Raw genomic sequence first — 16,778 nt, 5'->3', positions numbered from 1 at the left:
CATATGAGGGTAATCAGTAAATAGAAAAAGGTAATTATTTGCCAGAAGTCATAGCCTTTGCACCTGTAAGCACTGCGCCGATCCAAGATTGTGCCTCTCCTATAATTCACGATGAAGATAGTTTATTAGGGGGCTAAATTATTTAGCTAATTTATAATAAGTAAATGAATTTCCCAGTTATTGAATATTTCATAGTGTCTGTCAAAACATAATGAGTTAAGTTTGGTCAAATACAAATGGGTCCCACTTGGTAATTTGCCAGAATGTTCCTCGGGGTAAATCTCGGCAAGTGAATGTGATTGAATGTTACAATTAAACGTGCTAATTCATTGTCAAAAGCAACTTATCTACACACATGATATATTTGGCGCCTAATTGGAAGGCACATTTAGAAATGGTTTATTCGGTGACTTTCTACATCACGGCCTAATCAGAATAAATTCCGCTGGCTGTAATGAATTGAAGTTGAATATTCGTAGTTGGGCTATTAAAGAGACTGGAAGTGTGAATTATTTAAATGCAAATGAATGTTTTAAGCTTTCCAAGTAGCAATAGGCACATATTATTCCTCATTCCCCTCCACCCCAACACACACACACACACAAATGGCTAATTTCAACATTCACTAAGTGCAGAGTAACCTCTTGCTCATACAGTATTCCATTCAATCAATTCGGCAGCAGTGCAGGTTCTTTCAGCCGTGCAGCTAGCTCGACGCCGTGATAAAGGAAGATGGAATCCATCAATACTGGGAGACAGGTGCTGGAATTACTAATCAACTCTTAGCTGGGAATTATGTTGCCCATGGGCTGCAGTGAGGAATCATGGGAAATATGATTCAAACTTCCCTCACTTCTGATTTTGTTTGTTTTTTATTCGGGTGAGAGAAATTTCACCTGGAATCGAGCTGTGTGTTTGCACCTGACGAGTTCAACGTTTTCCGCTCCGTCAAGACCACCGTGCGTGAACTTTGTCAGATGCTATGAAATGTGCTTCAAGCTTGTGCTCAAAAGCAGCCTGCAAAGAAGCTCTAATCCGAGCGGCAGTGGCATTATTCATGTTTCCACAATAGCTTGTTATTCATCAGAAGACAAAGGAGATTCTCATTCGGCTTGACATAGATGGAGGAGGGCCACGAGGGTATTATTCACATCTGTTGAGAACAGTAAGCACAGCCAACTGGATGTCGCGATACACAATGCTTATTAATGCAAACAAAGTCTCCCAACACAGTATATAAATGGCGTTTTCCTTCACGTCGGAGCATAAATATTAATTGTATTAAATATATGATGTATTGTAGTTAAAAAGCTCCTTCACTTGTTTATTGTTAAGCCAACAGCATGCGCTTTATTAATGAGAGCAGCACATCACTGCATGCCACATAAAAAGCCGTACACGCTGAGGTGCGCTGTACTACAACTGTGCACCACGAGGTGGCACTGCAGGCTCACAAACAGATGCTGTTAAACCGCTCTTCTTCTCCGGTTGTCCTCCCCTTCACAGGTGTGTAGCTGGATCAGATACATGTACACACCCGCAGTGCAAAACCTGAAATTCAGCAGCGCTCATTAAGCCCCTCATTAAGCTCCATAGCAGTATAGTTTGCTCAATACAGCATCCAAATAATCCTTAACCTTAACCACGGCAATGAATCAGCAGACTGCCTCAGGGTGTTTTCCTTGTTTGGTTTTTCCCTCTAAAAGTAGTTCATTTGCACAGCTGTCCGGGGAACACAAATTGTATTATGCTCACTTCCTGTGGCAGGACATCTGTTGCTTTCAGCTGGCACGCCTTCTGAGTGTGCTGAAATGCTCTTTATGCACCCAGATGACATTATCATAACTAAGATGAGTACTGCATTTTGTCTTATGTCGCATCCTTTCCATTCATAGGGCAGGTGGTTAGAAAAGGGGTTACTAATTATACCTGTTTCCCCCACAGCAGCTAAACTACGGTATTTGTTTAATCTTGTCAAAGAAGTGAAGCATCTGCTCAATCAGTCTTTATTCCAAATAAATGGAAGCTATGGGCTTTGATGTGTCACTGAAAAAGGCTTTATTTCCGCGCGTTCCTTTGTCTCGACACCGTCTTCAGTGAGCTCACTGAGACAATTTGCGGTCATAAAACCACTGCTTTCATTGATATAATCACATTATTGCTCATACTGACACTGCTTATAGCGCTTTAAAATTGCCTGCAATTGTAAGGAATGCAACTGTGGTTTCTCTGTCATTCCTCAGGTACTGTTATCGTCATGTGGGCATGTGCACTGTGTCCGTTACGTCTGTAAACAGGAAACAGCCTTTCACATCACAAAGTGAAACTGCTGAGCATGTTTTCCCATACCTGTGTCACTACAGCTACAGACCTTCAACCTTTTAGTGAATCACAACTATTCAGAGAACAATTCAAGACATTAATGCAAGATATCTCGCAGATTCCAGTCACGTGACTCTTGCTGGTAGATTTAAGCTAAAGATAAGATCTTAAATATGTAAACAGACCGCCAGAACAGGTCAGCTTTCACATAATACATGTACGCACAATAAAGTCATTCACAGTGATAATGCCATTATTATTGTTGGGTTCTTCATAAGTTCTTCTCCAGCCCCATGAAGCAATTGCAGGGCCTTACAGCTCGCTGGTTCTGTATAAACCTTCCTTACCTGCAATGAGTTGGGATTCGGCAGGATAGAATACCGATTTAAATACCACTGAATTAACATAACCTTATTTTGTCCCTGTCTTCACATCATAAAGGCGAGTGAGAAATTATACTCCTGAGACAATTCACCAGCTGTTTTTGTTAAACTACAAAAAAATTCATAGGCAATACTTCAAATCCAAAATAAATCTGGATTCTTGACTCCAGTTCTTGAAAGCAAAAGCATGTTCATAATTCACATAGTAACGCACATTTTTTCCAGCTACTCTTATTTAGACTGGCCAGATCGGGATTTTGAGATGATTTTTGCATATTCCCGTCCAGATTGGTACAGAGTTCGACTCTGCTTCAAATCACTGAAGTCCACGTGGAACAAGCCAAAACGAACGCTGAATCCATCGGCCCATTCAAAGTTATCCATCAGAGACCATGCAAAATATCCACGGACGTTGATCCCATCTTCTTGTATAGCTATACAAGGACAGAAGAAAGGAGTTACATAGAGCCATCTAATTAAACCATGACTAGTATCATGATATGTGACAAAAGGATCATTCTAAAGTACTAGCAAAAACCTGTTTACTAGGTCCACTCATTTATATCTTCATTATAAAAAGTAGATATAGCAAAAACTGCTGTTCATAAACATCAAACAGATGGATAATAAAGACGCGTGTATTTATCTTTCTCTTTGCAAACGACATATTCATTGCATAAAAGTAATCAGTTGGCGTCGCTGTCGCTGAACACTTACTCACAGATCTGAATCACAACACATTCCCGTGACCCCAAAGTGTTAATGCGCTAAAAATTGATTAGCAGAAGCAACGTATGCGTAAGATACACACAGACGTATGTGTAACGCTTGTATCTATAGTGTCGCTGTCAAAGGCATCTGAAATGAAATGGTAATGAAACAAGTATTAACTTTACCGCACTGGGTACCCCTCTTTGAAAGTGAGGTAAATAAAAACCTTTTGATACAACACAAACAGTCTTTGGAAACCAAATTTATGATAAATGATAGCAAGAAGATTAAAGGTACATCAAACCAATTAAATGTTTTTTGTTTTAAACAAGACTAAATTTGTCAATTTGGAGAAGCTGCAGAATTAAAATGATATTTTAACCATTATTTTCCCGATTCGCATGCTTTTAATTTTTTAAATACGCAGGATTTATGCAGTCCCGATTTACTAGCCATTACCTTTTGCCACTTCTGAGATGGTGTCCTTGTAATACATACAGCGCTGGGCATCCTCGATCTGCAGTGGCCCCACCTGAGAGAAACCATTCTCTGTAATGTAGATCGCCGGGTTGTTAAAAGTGTCCTGCAAAGTCATAGGGCAAATATTATTGTCAAACAAGGCATCACAGCCTGTCAGACATTCCGGGGGGAGACAGATTGGTCTACAGTGTGCCGTTCAGCTGCGTTTCAACGGCGCCAGGCTCAGACTAATGGCGTGTGACAAGTCACAACAGCAGGAAATTGCTCGTTTGCAAACACTTTTCAGCAAAGTAACTGTTTCATTCAATGTGACAGCACTAATGAAGCATCAGTGTGTTTCTGGAGGTGTCGAAAAGAGATTGCTGCATGCAAAATCAATAGTGAGACACTAAACAAATGCCAGTGTTCTCCTCGTACGGTTGAAGGTGATCTATCTTGTTGCTGGTCAATTCATTTTGAGCACCGACTTTACTTTTCCGCAAGGTGAATCCAAACTGTAATGAAAAGATTTGGTCGGCCCTTGGTTTGGGTTATTTTTAGTGTAATATATTAGCGTAAAATTGTGCATTTTTACATTTTTGGACTCTACTGCAGTAGCTGTGCATGGCTCACAGTTTAAAATAATCCTTATTTATGTTATGCCGGGACTGGTGAATTATCTTAGTCAATCATTTATCTGAAACAAGCGCTTTATACTCCCTCCCCCCACTTTTTAAGGAAACTTTCTTCTGATTGGCTGCCCCACACAGACTGTAACCAAAAGAAAAAAAAAGATTTTTAGGAAAAAGTTTTACCTTAATGTACTTTAGGAGTTTCCTCAAGCCATCTGGCACTACAGCCAGCCAGGACAGTCCACTGATGGGCCAGGATGAATCCAAAACTTCCTCTGTATCTTGGTCTCCCTTTATACACAACATCTTTTCACAACCTCCTCCTGGTTTGACTTTGCGAGACGTGTAGTAGTTCAACGCAAAGAAGTCGGCAGTTCCCAGAATGGCAGATTCATCCTTGGAGAAACTGGGGAGCCTTGAGGCTGCATTGTATCCTAGCTTCCTACTTTGAGCGTCTATAGCAGATCTCATTATTTCTGGATAATCACCGGTAACAAACACGGGCCAGGCGAACCATCCCAGTTTAAATGCAAGGTCACGTTCAGTAGCAGCAATGTCCTTGGGGCAACCTTGGTTTAATGGCTCACACCAGTCGCTGTTGAGGGCAATAGACACGGCACCTTTCTGCTCTGACCTGTAGCGAGAATTGTAGCTGTGCCAGGCCATGGCGTGGGCCCGCAGCATGTTGTGTCCTACCAGGTAGGCAGCAGTGCCTTTCTCTTTTAACCCTGGGGCATGGATGCCGTCTTCGTGTCCCAGTTTGGCGCACACTTGTGGCTCATTGATAGTGATCCAAAGTTTGACACGGTCCCCAAATGTTTGGAAACAAAACTGAGCGTAATTGTCAAAGAGACTGGCTATACCAGGTGATTTCCAGCCTCCCTGGTCTTGCAGAGCTTGAGGCAGGTCAAAGTGGTAAAGGGTAACCATCGGTGAGACATTTGAGGTTAGCAAATCATCAATCACTTTGTTGTAGTATTGCACACCTGTTGAACAGAGAGTGCCATAAATGGGTAATGAGATACAATTGCCTAAAGCCATCAAATAGGCCTGGATCTAATTCCAGCATGTGTGTTTCAGGTCTATGAAAATACCTTTCTGATTGACATGTTGCGTGGTCCCATCAGGCAGGAGGCGGGCCCAGGAGAAAGACAGGCGATAGTGCGTCAGCTCAAGCTGCTGGATACACTCCAGGTCTTTCTCCCACAGCTCATAGCTGTTGCAGGCCACGTCTCCATTCTGGTCCCCAAACACTCTGCCTTTCTCATGACAAAATGTGTCCCAGATACTCGGTCCCTTGCCGTCCGATTGCCAGCCACCTGAACGACCGCGTAAAGGTTGTTCAGAAAAACAGGTAAAGTGTTGACATATAGAAATATCACTCTGTGAATTTATTGTGACAGCATCTAAGACGTCATCTACTCTAGCGGTTATTTACATTCATCTAATTACATAAGTGTGTTAAAGACTGTATTAGTCTGCCAATATTTTTTTATGTGTACCAAATGAGTGACAAATGTAAGGAACAACTCAAAAAAATGTGGGGAGAAATACAAGTAAATGTCGGAAACAGTGTTCAGAAGAACACATTCAACTTAGTTTTATTTATATACCACCAAATCACAACAACAGTCGCGTGTAGCTGCTTTATATCGTAAGGTAAAGGTCCTACAATACTAAAAAGAAATGTCCAAGAATCAGACAACCCCCTATGAGCAAGTACATGGTGACAGTAGGAAGGAAAAACTGCCTTTTAACAGGAAGAAACCTCTGACAGAACCAGGCTCAGGGATGCGCAGCTATCTGCTGCAACCGGTCAGGGGTTAGGAGAAGGAAACAGGCGGCAGGGTTTTTTGTTGCATTCGAGTTTTGAAAACCAGAAAAGGAGCCATTCTTCCTCGGGTGACTGACAATAGCATTATGGGATATGATCAGACTGTGTCACAGAAAACAAAAAGTAATATGGTGGTGAGAGATGAGCCAGCCTTAACCATATTCTTCAGTCCACATGGGCATGAAAGCGTCATGGGGGGTTGTTGGCTTCCATGATGACAGTGCATAGATGCATGGGCCATACAGGTCACCGAATGGTTTGGTGAATAAGAAAATCATATGAATCACAGACTTAAGGCCCGTTTAGTCACCAGATCTCCATTAGACCAAATGCCCTGTTACACTAATGTCAAAACAACAAATGAGGAAATGATGAATAAATTTTCATTTATCTGTATCTCCATCAATATATTCAGTGCAATGGCTACTATTTCTTTACACATGCTTAAGTTTCACCAAACACTCATTTAAAGCATGTTACAGAGTCAATAGCGCCAATATTTACCAAGTAAAGTATTCACGGTAAAGCGAATTACATTAGAGGTTCTCGGAGTGTAAAGACCCCCTCTCTCTCCCGCTCCATAACAGTTATCACTGCTCCATTCAAAAACTTGTTTACATACCTTCTATTTGATACGCAGACGTCGCCGCGCCCCATGCAAAGTCACGTGGGAACATGTTTTGTGCATTAGGACGCTGAAACAAAGGTGTTCCTATATCTTAGCGCGTTATGCTTTTATCTCTCTTAAATTTAATACACAAAGCGATTTGTCTCCCTACAAAGCGGACGTTTTTTTGTTTTGTTTTGTTTTTGTTTCATGTGGCATCGCAGCCATTAACGTCCACAGACCAGGAACTACTGCGAGATGTGACGTTTCGTAAGTCACGTACAGAAGATTTCATCCAGTACGGGAAACTCCGAGGATAATTATCTCGCTGGATTTTGCTTTTTTCGACAATGCCACTACTGTAATACTAGCTTAATTCTGTTATTAAATAATAATAAATCAAAAACACATTAGTTCACGGGATTCGGTCTTTTCATGTTCAAAATTTAGGGCAGGAATGTGGGATTAAGAAATGAGGAAATGAAATCCGAGGTGCACCTGAAAGCACCGCAAGAATGAGTCGAGGGTTGCGATAAAATCAAAGGCTGTTGCCAGCTTGGTAAATTAGTAAAAGTCTATTTTGCAGTCAAGCAGAGCAACTAAGTGAGTTTCTGCTGTGAGTTTATGGTATTAACTTTTTTTTTTTAAATTATAAAACAAATAACATAAATTCAAATTGTAAAGACCCAAATATTACGATGCTATTAACAATTTGGACAGAAGTATTTCTCTAGATAGTATAAGAAATGCAAAAATGAACTATAGTTATAACACATATGGTATGATACTTCCGTATCATATACAGTCTATCGTTAAGCCTCGCACGGGTTCTAATAATGCTGTAGTCTAGTTTTCTATATGATGAAGTGAATCATTTGATCTCATCAAAATGAACACAATGGACTGCGACAAGAGGGCAAACAAATACTATCAGATTATCAAGAGTATTACATTCTCAACTCGGTGGAGTGGAAAGATTCAAACGTCTGTATCAGGGCAAAAACAAATCCTTATCATGGCTTTCATGTGAACTGCAAACTAGACCAAACGACCAGAGGTGAAAGTACAGATCCTGTATTACGATAAAATTAGCAAGAAAAACATAAACACTCACTTTTTTTAGTCCTGCAACAGCAGTATTTTTTTATGTCCACCATATTTTTTATCGCATTTTTATATCGCAGGTTTATATTTTAAATGCTATATTACTTATGTTGATAGTTTTACATGTAACTGTGCACTGTTTGGTGATGTGCAACAGGTACATATCCAGAAAAGACACTTTTAACAGTTCCTTTGCGTTCAACCAATGAACCTCGTAGACGCAATCATCCCCCAAACTCAAAGGAAGTCATCTCCTGGTGCTTTTATTATGAAATGCGGACCGGATGTGGTTTGGAATCTGCTCGGCCTTGACCGCCCCTGACTTTAGTGGCTCCCGGGGCAGGACCATGGGACTAGTAGGACTTCTCAATGGAAATAAGGCTAGTTTTAAATCTTTTCTAAAGACACCGGTTAACAAAACGGACACGCCGACTATTCTGGATACGTTATTATACAGTTTTTAGTGTATTTTTCCCACATTGGTAGCACAGTTTGAGCTAAAACTGTTGTTGTTTTTGCGCTCTGTTTTTTTTCCCTCAAAGTAATTTCCTGTTCATGACCGGGGGCGAGAGTTTGCACGCTTGTTTCTCGTCCCGTACGTGTTTCGAAGTAATGGGAAATTTAAAGTGAACGTTAAAAAAGCCCGACCGCGTTTCCTGAAGTTGGGAGCGGATAACCTGGGATGACTGCAGCCGCCTCCTTTGGATAAGACAACACACTGACTTGGACCCACGCTATGGGCAACAAAGGGAACCTCTCAACAACTGGGCTAGTTATTTAGCTACCAGGGAGGATACTCGGCATTTGAAATGTGGTAGATTTGCAGAGCTGGGAGGAAATGGAAGCCGATGCCAACATGGAAAGGGAATTCTAAATGAGTCGTTTTCCAAACAAAGAAGGACACCTCCGTCGGACTGAACACCGCCGAGCAAAGGGAAAGCCTTGCGAGAAATGGAGGAGGAAGGCTCGCTTGAGCCAAACAACATACTTGCAAAGGTCTCATTCTTCTTTGCCCGGTTCTAGCAACATCTACCCGCCCGCCTGTTCTGTTATCAAAACATTGTTTCCTTCGCCGGTGCTGCAGTGCTTTTCTGGCCGCGTGTGAATTAAAAATGAGGGTGGATCGTTTGCAGTTGTTTGGGATTTTGCTGCTGCTGAGCGGCTGCTGTGGCTCAGCGGCATCATCCGCGTGCAAATCGTTTGATGAAAACTCGAAAAGCGGTGGGAAAATCGTGCCGTCCTACAAGAAAGTGGTCTGCAGCAACATGGAGCTCCATCAGGTGTTGCCCCCGGACTCTCTCTCTTTCCCGAACAGAACAGTGACACTGTGAGTACACGCATACAGATGCATGCTGTGAAAACACATCCCATCAGTCACTAGATTCACTTTATTCTCAGTAAGGACTGTTTCTTTCCTGAAAGTTAATGTTACTGGAACTGTTTGCGACGTCTTAATAACCATCTTATCCCCCTTATTCATACTGCACAAACATGGAAAGATAAATATATCTTGATAAGCCGACCACAAACTATCATTTCACAGCTATATACTGTAAATAGCAGTGTAAATACTAACCTTGTGTAACAGTAACCCCTTCCTGTTATGCAGTGATTTATGCAGAGGCTGCTAAATTGCACACATGCCATTATAAATGTAAGAGCTCATAGGTTATGGATGTGATTCTTTTTCCACCTGGTTTTACTCTGGCATGGTTAGATCCTGACAGCACACCTGGCTAACACTAGCCAGGTGCCTTTTTTTTCTTCAAGAATTACACTTTTAAAGTTTAGTTTTAGGTTGTTGGTATGTAGCCACTACAGTAATATGGCCTTACATCAGAAGCAGGCTTTGAGGCTGTGCAACCACTGCCTCTCCATCAGTGTCATTGATTAAAGTTGCTGGTCTTTGTGTGGCAGTCTGCAGGGATGAAACGCACACCGAGACACAAGCTGCTGATTGATTGAGGCCTTTGTGTTGTGTCAAGTCAGAGCAGATTTAACCAATTGACACTCTGGTTTTGGTCCATCACTGAGCATTTGACAGGGAAAAATAAATAAAAAGGAATTTGAATAATCTTGACAGTAAGTCGAAGCTGCGTGCACCCCAGAGCTCTTGTACTTTGTGGTGGTGGTGTGCAATGGAGGAAATATGAGAATACCAGGGCAGGGTGCAGGAGTGGAAAGCAAATAATGGACTCCCAGGAGGGAAAGAAAGGCAGAGGATTGGCTGGTAATAAAGAGTTGTAAGACAATTGCAGTGCATGTTTTTAAGAGCTTTACTATAAGCCACTTGTTAGATTTGAGGCACTTTCCAAAGGTGCACGTTTTTAAAAAATGTTAGTTTGTATTTCAAAACAGGACTCGACTGCATTTGCAGATATTTGAAACTTTCTTGTGTCATATGAGACTTGAAAATCAGCCCATGCGCATAGTTTCTGCAAGGATGTTGTTAAGTTTGGAGTTTGGGTTTATGTCCAGAGTAATTTTATCAAGTAACTGGAGCCCAAAAAACATCCAAATTAGGCCTGTATAGTCTATCCTGGGTGGAGCTCCACACCTGGCAGTCATTCAACCAAGTGTTATTACCAAAAGCACTGATCCAAAAACACAGACTGTACGCTTGTCCTTATGATTAAATGTCCCATTAAACGAAGCATTCATATTGTGCGTCAGTTGTTTTCTTTACTGTACGGCATCAAGAAGCCACGAGGAGTCCAAATTTACTCCAGCACATGCCTGCTGTGATGTTATTGGTGGGTAGAATCAAACCGCATATTCAAGCTTCTCGCTAACACAGGAATAGATCATATGGGTGAGTTTACTGTGTGCGAATTATTAGTGTTAGGGCAGATTTACCATTACCTGCACAGACTATGGGATGTCTCATTGCAGTTTAGTTTAAAGGATGGTGAGCAGAATGGACAAGTAGACAAGATCCGTCGTAAACTGGAATAAAACACTTGTATGGCTCTTGAATAAAAAAAGAAAAAGATAAATTCCACTGCTTTTATTTTTATTTTCAGGAAGGATTTATGGAATTAGTGCTAAGTATGGTGTGCTCTGAAGTAATGTAGTGGGCCCTCCCTTCTGTTTGCTTTGTCTTTATGTCTACAGTGAGCTTGTAGTCTCTCATCACGCTCTGACAGTGATGGATCGGAGGTTGAGCCTGGTTGCTCATGATTTAGCGCTGAGCTCCAAAGAACAAGAGCAGTGTAATTTGAGAGCTCGACCAAAAACAGCCATGAACGCGAAAGATTTTATTCAGTCGCCCACGTTTGTTTTTCTGGGAAGCAGTTGTCGTTTATTGTTGGAAAACAGTAGAACTACCCTGTACTTGTGGAACTGTCTTCATAGTTCCCTGCAGACATGAGTGGCAGTGAAATGACAGTCTATGCTGACTGCAAAGTTTTTTGGGTGGCAATTTCTAACCTGTAAAATCAGCGACCCCTCTCGGGAGACGCAGCTGGCCTCGCAGGAGTCCCAGCTGGTGTGAGAACCCTTTCCCAGTCTTGAAAATGATCATCCCCCGTTTCTCCTTGTTAAGCCAAAGCTAATCCCAACATTTTCAGCTGCTCTTACTTTGTCTGTTCATGCAGCGATAATACTGGGAATAATGTCCGGAAATTCACAGATGAGATTCCTCGAGGTGTGCGAAGCTAATAGATCTGTATCTAAATGGCCCTTTAGCAGGCTTTCCTGCCAAATCTCTCGCTTTGGATTAATTTTTTTGGAATATTAAAAATTTCATCATTTTCAGTGCCCCTCTGAGGTTAATACACAGTAATATCCTTCACCTACTCTGGCCCTTTGGGCGTCAGTTACGGTATATTGTCAAGGAAGTGATTGATGGCATGGTGTCTTTCTTGTCGGAAACAGCACGTTAAGCTAGATATGATTAGAAACCCATCTGTCATACTAATTCCACCCCTTTGTACTTCTGATTTACCTCTTTGGGGGGTCTTCTAACAAATAAAAAATGTAATCCAAGCTTTTCACGTGAGAAAAAAGAAAGAAAGCTTTGACCTGTAAGCACATTTCTTTTGGAAGTTTGTCAAAAACTCTTTAGACTTTGAACTCGCTGAACTACAGTGATAATTGGCTTGACTTCATTCCAGAAAAGTTACCATGCGTAAGAGTAGAACAACCAGAAGTCTAACTTTAATCGTCGCTGTTTACACATGAGCAGTTGTACAGCTAAATTAGCTATCGTCTTACCCTACTTGAATGCTTGGTGTTATTGGCCTCGTCCTCAAACTGAGTTTGTGTAGTTACCCGGTTTAGTCCTGCTCTCAATGCCTCTCGGCAGAGAAAAAAAAAAAGAGTAATACATTCCTCACATTTGTGCTCTCCCAGTGATACCACATGTCTAAGTAATCCGAGAGGAAATGACACAAATGTGTTTACAGCTGGCCTGTCCTCCCGTGTCAGTGTGGGCCCTCGGCTAATATACGAGTGGTTGAATTTAACTTTTATTTTAAGGGTTGTCTGAGTAGTATGCATGGGTGTGAGCATTTATTTCTGTGTACCTGTATAAGTTTCAGCCTCTGCATCCACACAGACAGGAAGAAACTAGACGTGAAGTATTCACCAAGCTCATATTTCTTTACAATCCTTGTTTAGTGCATATATATATTTTAAAAAAGGATCCATTCACAGGAGCACCTGGATCAGACTGTAAAAATGCGTGCACCTGGTTTTGGCCGCTGCAGAGCAGCGCGGGATTAATGTCTGGAGAAAAGCAGGGATTTCCTCCCTCATGGCAGAAAAAAATCACTCTGATTTGATGACACATTTGAGTGCAATAAACTGTCTTGTTTCGCAGTAGTGCAGACCTGGATGCTGTAGGCTCATCTGGTGATTTCATTTCCTTTAAGTCGAGCTCCGTGGAGTTGTTTCCCCTTTGGATTTTAGATCTTTAAACTTTTTTCAGCGTGATTGTAAATTCTGGTCCAAAGCGCAATCTCTGTGCTTACGTCAGTCGTCTCATCAATTTTTCCATGTCATGCTGAGAGATTTTAAAGTGCTTGTGCGAGGAGAGTGCAGGTGCTTGCTGTCATGCATGTCCTAAGAGGGTTTGTTTTTGGTGCTTTCCGAGCAAACCGTTGGTCTCAAGGAATGCTCCTGTTTTGTTTTTTTTAAATAGTAGTTCTGAAGTGTTTGCAGAAGAGGGTAAAATCCCAAAGGCGAGGCATTCACTGACAGCTGCGCAGAAAGTCAGTCTGCAGGCTTTCATTTCGCAGACCAGTTGAGCTTTGACTTTGTCAGGTTGCCTCAAGTATCGCTTAATCCCAGACAAGCAATTCAGTTCGGTGTGTAAACACGAGCTACGTGCTGTGCGGTGCCTACACGTCTGTGTTCATTTTCCTGCTCGCCCCCCCCTTTTTTTCCTTTTACCCCGGTGTTTGAACGGCGGATCATTTTTCCATTCAGCTGCAGAGCTATAAGGTGAATACCGCACTCTAATGGTTTGTCCTGTTGAAAGCTGAAAGAAGATATTTTAATACCAATGACTTACAAGGATGAATTTGCAAAAAGAGGGTGTATGACATGTGCCTTTTTGAGCTTGCCAGTTCGGATGAATCACTGCACCTTTATGTTTTCTACATTTTTTTTTTCACTCTTTTGTCGTCCATTTTTCTCACACAATATTCCTGAAAAAAGTCGTCATACTTTGATTTTTTTTTTTGTAGAATAATAAAGAGCTGAAAATCTTTACATTGGCACATGAGAGCACCTCAGCCACTGGACCAGGTCCTTTCCCCACCTGAACTCAGACCTACTTTTCCATGCACTATATTCAGAGGAAGTCACTGTAGAAGGGTTTTTATGAACCCATCTGCAGCCTGAATCTTATTTGAAAACCTGCTGAAGGGTTACAGATCTCCACGCTGTGAAGTTCTTTGTCCAAAAGCCTCTTGAGCATAAAGAACCTGTAGGGAGAACTCCAGGGCTTTGTCCTTGAAACACTACGTGGCTGCTTGCACACTTAGCAGTGGCTGGCCATTTTGTGTGTTTCACTCCCTCGCTGCACAATGTAAAAATTGCCTTTCACTAGTGTAGTTTTTACTCACATAGAGAATGAGATTTAATCTAGACAAGTGCATTTTATACTACTTGTGACTAAGAGTGGAAATTCTGTTTTTAGAGAAGGTTTTTCCATAAATGTCATTGAGATTTATACCATCTGTATCAGTAGACAGGATGTGAGATTTCGTAGACTCCCCTAGCAGCTTGTTCCTGGCTTGAGCTCAAGCAGGTCTTATCTATGCATCAAGATAAGCAAGACTCCCTCATGTGTTGTTAGAAGCACAGACTGAAGAAATTCCACAGACTGGTCCTTTGTCTGGCGACCTCAGGCTGATTTCATGAGACAGACAGCAGGGAAGCAGACGATCTAACTACACATGTCCTGAGGCCAGTGAAGACACTAGTATTTAAATGGCCGTGATCTCTATGGAGACTCGAGGCTTTGCTCTATACATATTATTTACCTAGTCTGCAGTGGTAAGGCTTTCACATGAATGCAAGAGTGCAGAGAGGACTTTGCAGCCCAAGCGGTTTCTAATGTGGCGAGGTCACACTCCTGTCATGAGGAAGAGGGTGGGACAAAGCTAGCAAAAGAGCCAAAGAAGGGAGGAATGAAGAGAGGCCAAGAAAAGTGTGCATGGCTCTCAGGAGAACTGTCTTTTATAGGTTTATTTGGATGACTTGAGACTTACAGGGCTTTAAATGTGCAGTTTTGTAGCCAAACCTAATTCTTGATGCTTTACATAACCTCTGATGATGTCGGTGATGGTGAAGGTTTTCTTTTGCCTGCACTGAAGTTGTTTTCACACATGGACTTGGGGACAGTATTGGGTTTCAGGTTTGGGCATTGTTTGAGTAGCCATGCACACACAATTGCATGTTTACCCTTTAAATTTATTTATTTATCACGTATTTAGAATTTCATGCCTAAAATCCTACTTTTCTCAAATGCCCAACTCAGGTTTAGGTTTTACCCCCAACCCTTTTGTCAAGATTCTCATCAGGGAATTCTCCATCCACCCATTTCCTTCCATTTATCCAGTTCAGGGTCACTGGTGGGCTGGAGCCTATCCCAGCCCTGGACAGGTTGGCAATTTGTCATAGGGCTAACACAGAAAGACAAACAACCATTCTTTCAGCCAATGTAGATTAGCCAATTACCTAACCTATGCATATCTTTGGACTTTGGAAGGAAGCTGGAGTACAGTGAAAGATATGTATGTGCATTACATGCAGACTCCCCAAAGAAAGGGCAGCCGACTGGTAGATTTGAAGCCAGGACCTTCTTGCTGTTAGTGAATACCAATGGGAGACTTTAAATATAGTGTTTTTTCAAAGGATTTTCTACAAACCTGAAAAGCTCTAACTAAAAGCATCGCTGATCCACCCTAGCGACTGGTTGAGGTTGAGGTGGGTTAGTGTATACTTGGAAGGTTATGACTTTGATTTTTGCATTGCAGATTTGTTTGTTTATTGCTCCAAGTTTTGAATGAATCTTCAACTTCAGCTCTTTTCAGTTTTATTATTATTCCTTTAAAAAAATGTATTAAAGGAATAAAATCTTGCGTATGCTCTTTTTGTAGTGTGACGATCCAGCCAACATGAGAAATGCTACAAAGAAGTAGCCAAACATAATAAATTCCCCCAGCCTTGCATTTATTGGAGTGCTAGTGTACTGAAAGGTGTTTTTGTCCATCCCCTGTATTCTGCTGATTAAGCCCCACATTGCTAAAGCTGGATTTCATCCATTTGGTATTCCATGCATTTCACGTATGAATTAGACTTTTGTGACGAGAGACCCAACATCTGCGGCTGTATCATCGGACCATGTGCACACAGGCAGTGAACAGAGTTTGCAGTCTTGTACATCATCGAGTCTTAACATTTGCCATTTCAGCGTTCAGAAGCCTGGAAAACAGGAACTCTTTATGTGCGTACTTTCTCTGAACGGCAGGGAGCCAAACAGCAAATCTCCAGAGAGTCTCCTCTGTCCAACCCTGTAATAAAACGGCCCCTCAACGCCCCGTAATGACTCCAATTTGGCCCCGGGTTGTGGGTGCCACTAAGCATGTATGTCACCCACCATTTCCCCTCCATGCTAACCACACGTCCTTGCTCCCGCACTCTTTGGGAGTACTTTTAAAGAAGGACCATAACTGGGAGGGACACACGGGAGCAGAAAGCGGGCAATTAGCTTGGAGCTTTCCTTGCTGTGGGTTAGCTCTGCTGGGAAAATAAACTAGATAATAAAATGCTGTTTATTACCCCGAGAGGAAGCTATCAAGAATTCACACTTAGGTTAGATTTAGGTTTTAGACTTTCTCAGGCTCTCTCTTCCTCTATTTTTTCCCGTTTTGTTTTAGTAAACAACTAATTGGCAAAGTTGCATTTAAATTGGACCACTGTTAACTCTAACCACATTGCTTTTAATACAGTGTTAGCTGTAAATATGAGATGAATATTTGGGTGTTCCTTCTATAAACAGGGATTTCTTCTCATAAGGACGACTCCCCGCACTGTCTAATTGTGTGACAGCTTCGAGGCGAGTATGCCACCAATGAGTCATCGTGGCTGCCGATCAGATTGCGATACATTTACCTATAAAGTCAAGCCAGCTTACTCCTAATCCCACTTTGGCTACCAGACACTGCCAATTTGACATGAAAGAAGCACTCAGCTAAAGTTGGAGTTGTTTTTCT

General features: G+C 41.7%; 2 protein-coding genes across 2 annotated transcripts in view; one reads left to right on the top strand and one right to left on the bottom strand.

Annotated features, from left to right (window-relative positions):
- Positions 1-1,790: 1,790 nt before the first annotated feature.
- Positions 1,791-7,195, bottom strand: gba3 (glucosidase, beta, acid 3). The gene is made up of 5 exons (XM_086287560.1): positions 6,964-7,195; positions 5,602-5,826; positions 4,691-5,493; positions 3,876-3,999; positions 1,791-3,139 (listed from the first exon to the last, which is right to left on the bottom strand). The coding sequence occupies exons 1-5, from the start codon at positions 7,016-7,018 to the stop codon at positions 2,937-2,939; spliced, it is 1,410 nt and encodes a 469-aa protein (XP_086143686.1). The 5' UTR covers positions 7,019-7,195; the 3' UTR covers positions 1,791-2,936.
- A 1,154-nt stretch (positions 7,196-8,349) lies between these two features.
- adgra3 (adhesion G protein-coupled receptor A3) overlaps positions 8,350-16,778 on the top strand; it is a 32,752-nt gene continuing 24,323 nt past the window's right edge. The window contains exon 1 of the mRNA XM_086283538.1: positions 8,350-9,379. Within this exon, the coding sequence (XP_086139664.1) occupies positions 9,165-9,379 (215 nt within the window). The 5' untranslated portion in view covers positions 8,350-9,164. The remainder of the gene's footprint in view (positions 9,380-16,778) is intronic.

Source organism: Aulonocara sp. 'chitande type north' Nkhata Bay, linkage group LG3 (assembly GCF_057382095.1).
Source record: "Aulonocara sp. 'chitande type north' Nkhata Bay isolate Kocher_YH1m ecotype deep benthic linkage group LG3, A_spYH_male_GT1.1, whole genome shotgun sequence".
NCBI lineage: Eukaryota > Metazoa > Chordata > Actinopteri > Cichliformes > Cichlidae > Aulonocara > Aulonocara sp. 'chitande type north' Nkhata Bay.
Note: the sequence above shows the minus strand (reverse complement) of the source record. Positions and strands in the feature narration are given on the sequence as shown.

Bases quoted from the DNA above. Each gene is read 5' to 3' on its own strand.
- gba3 (XM_086287560.1), bottom strand. From the start codon at position 7,018: ATGTTCCCACGTGACTTTGCATGGGGCGCGGCGACGTCTGCGTATCAA. The intron at 4,000-4,690 runs GTAAAACTTTTT...ATGACTTTGCAG, and splicing joins AACTCCTAAAGTACATTAAG to GACACTTTTAACAACCCGGC. The intron at 3,140-3,875 runs GTAATGGCTAGT...GTCCTTGTATAG, and splicing joins CATCTCAGAAGTGGCAAAAG to CTATACAAGAAGATGGGATC.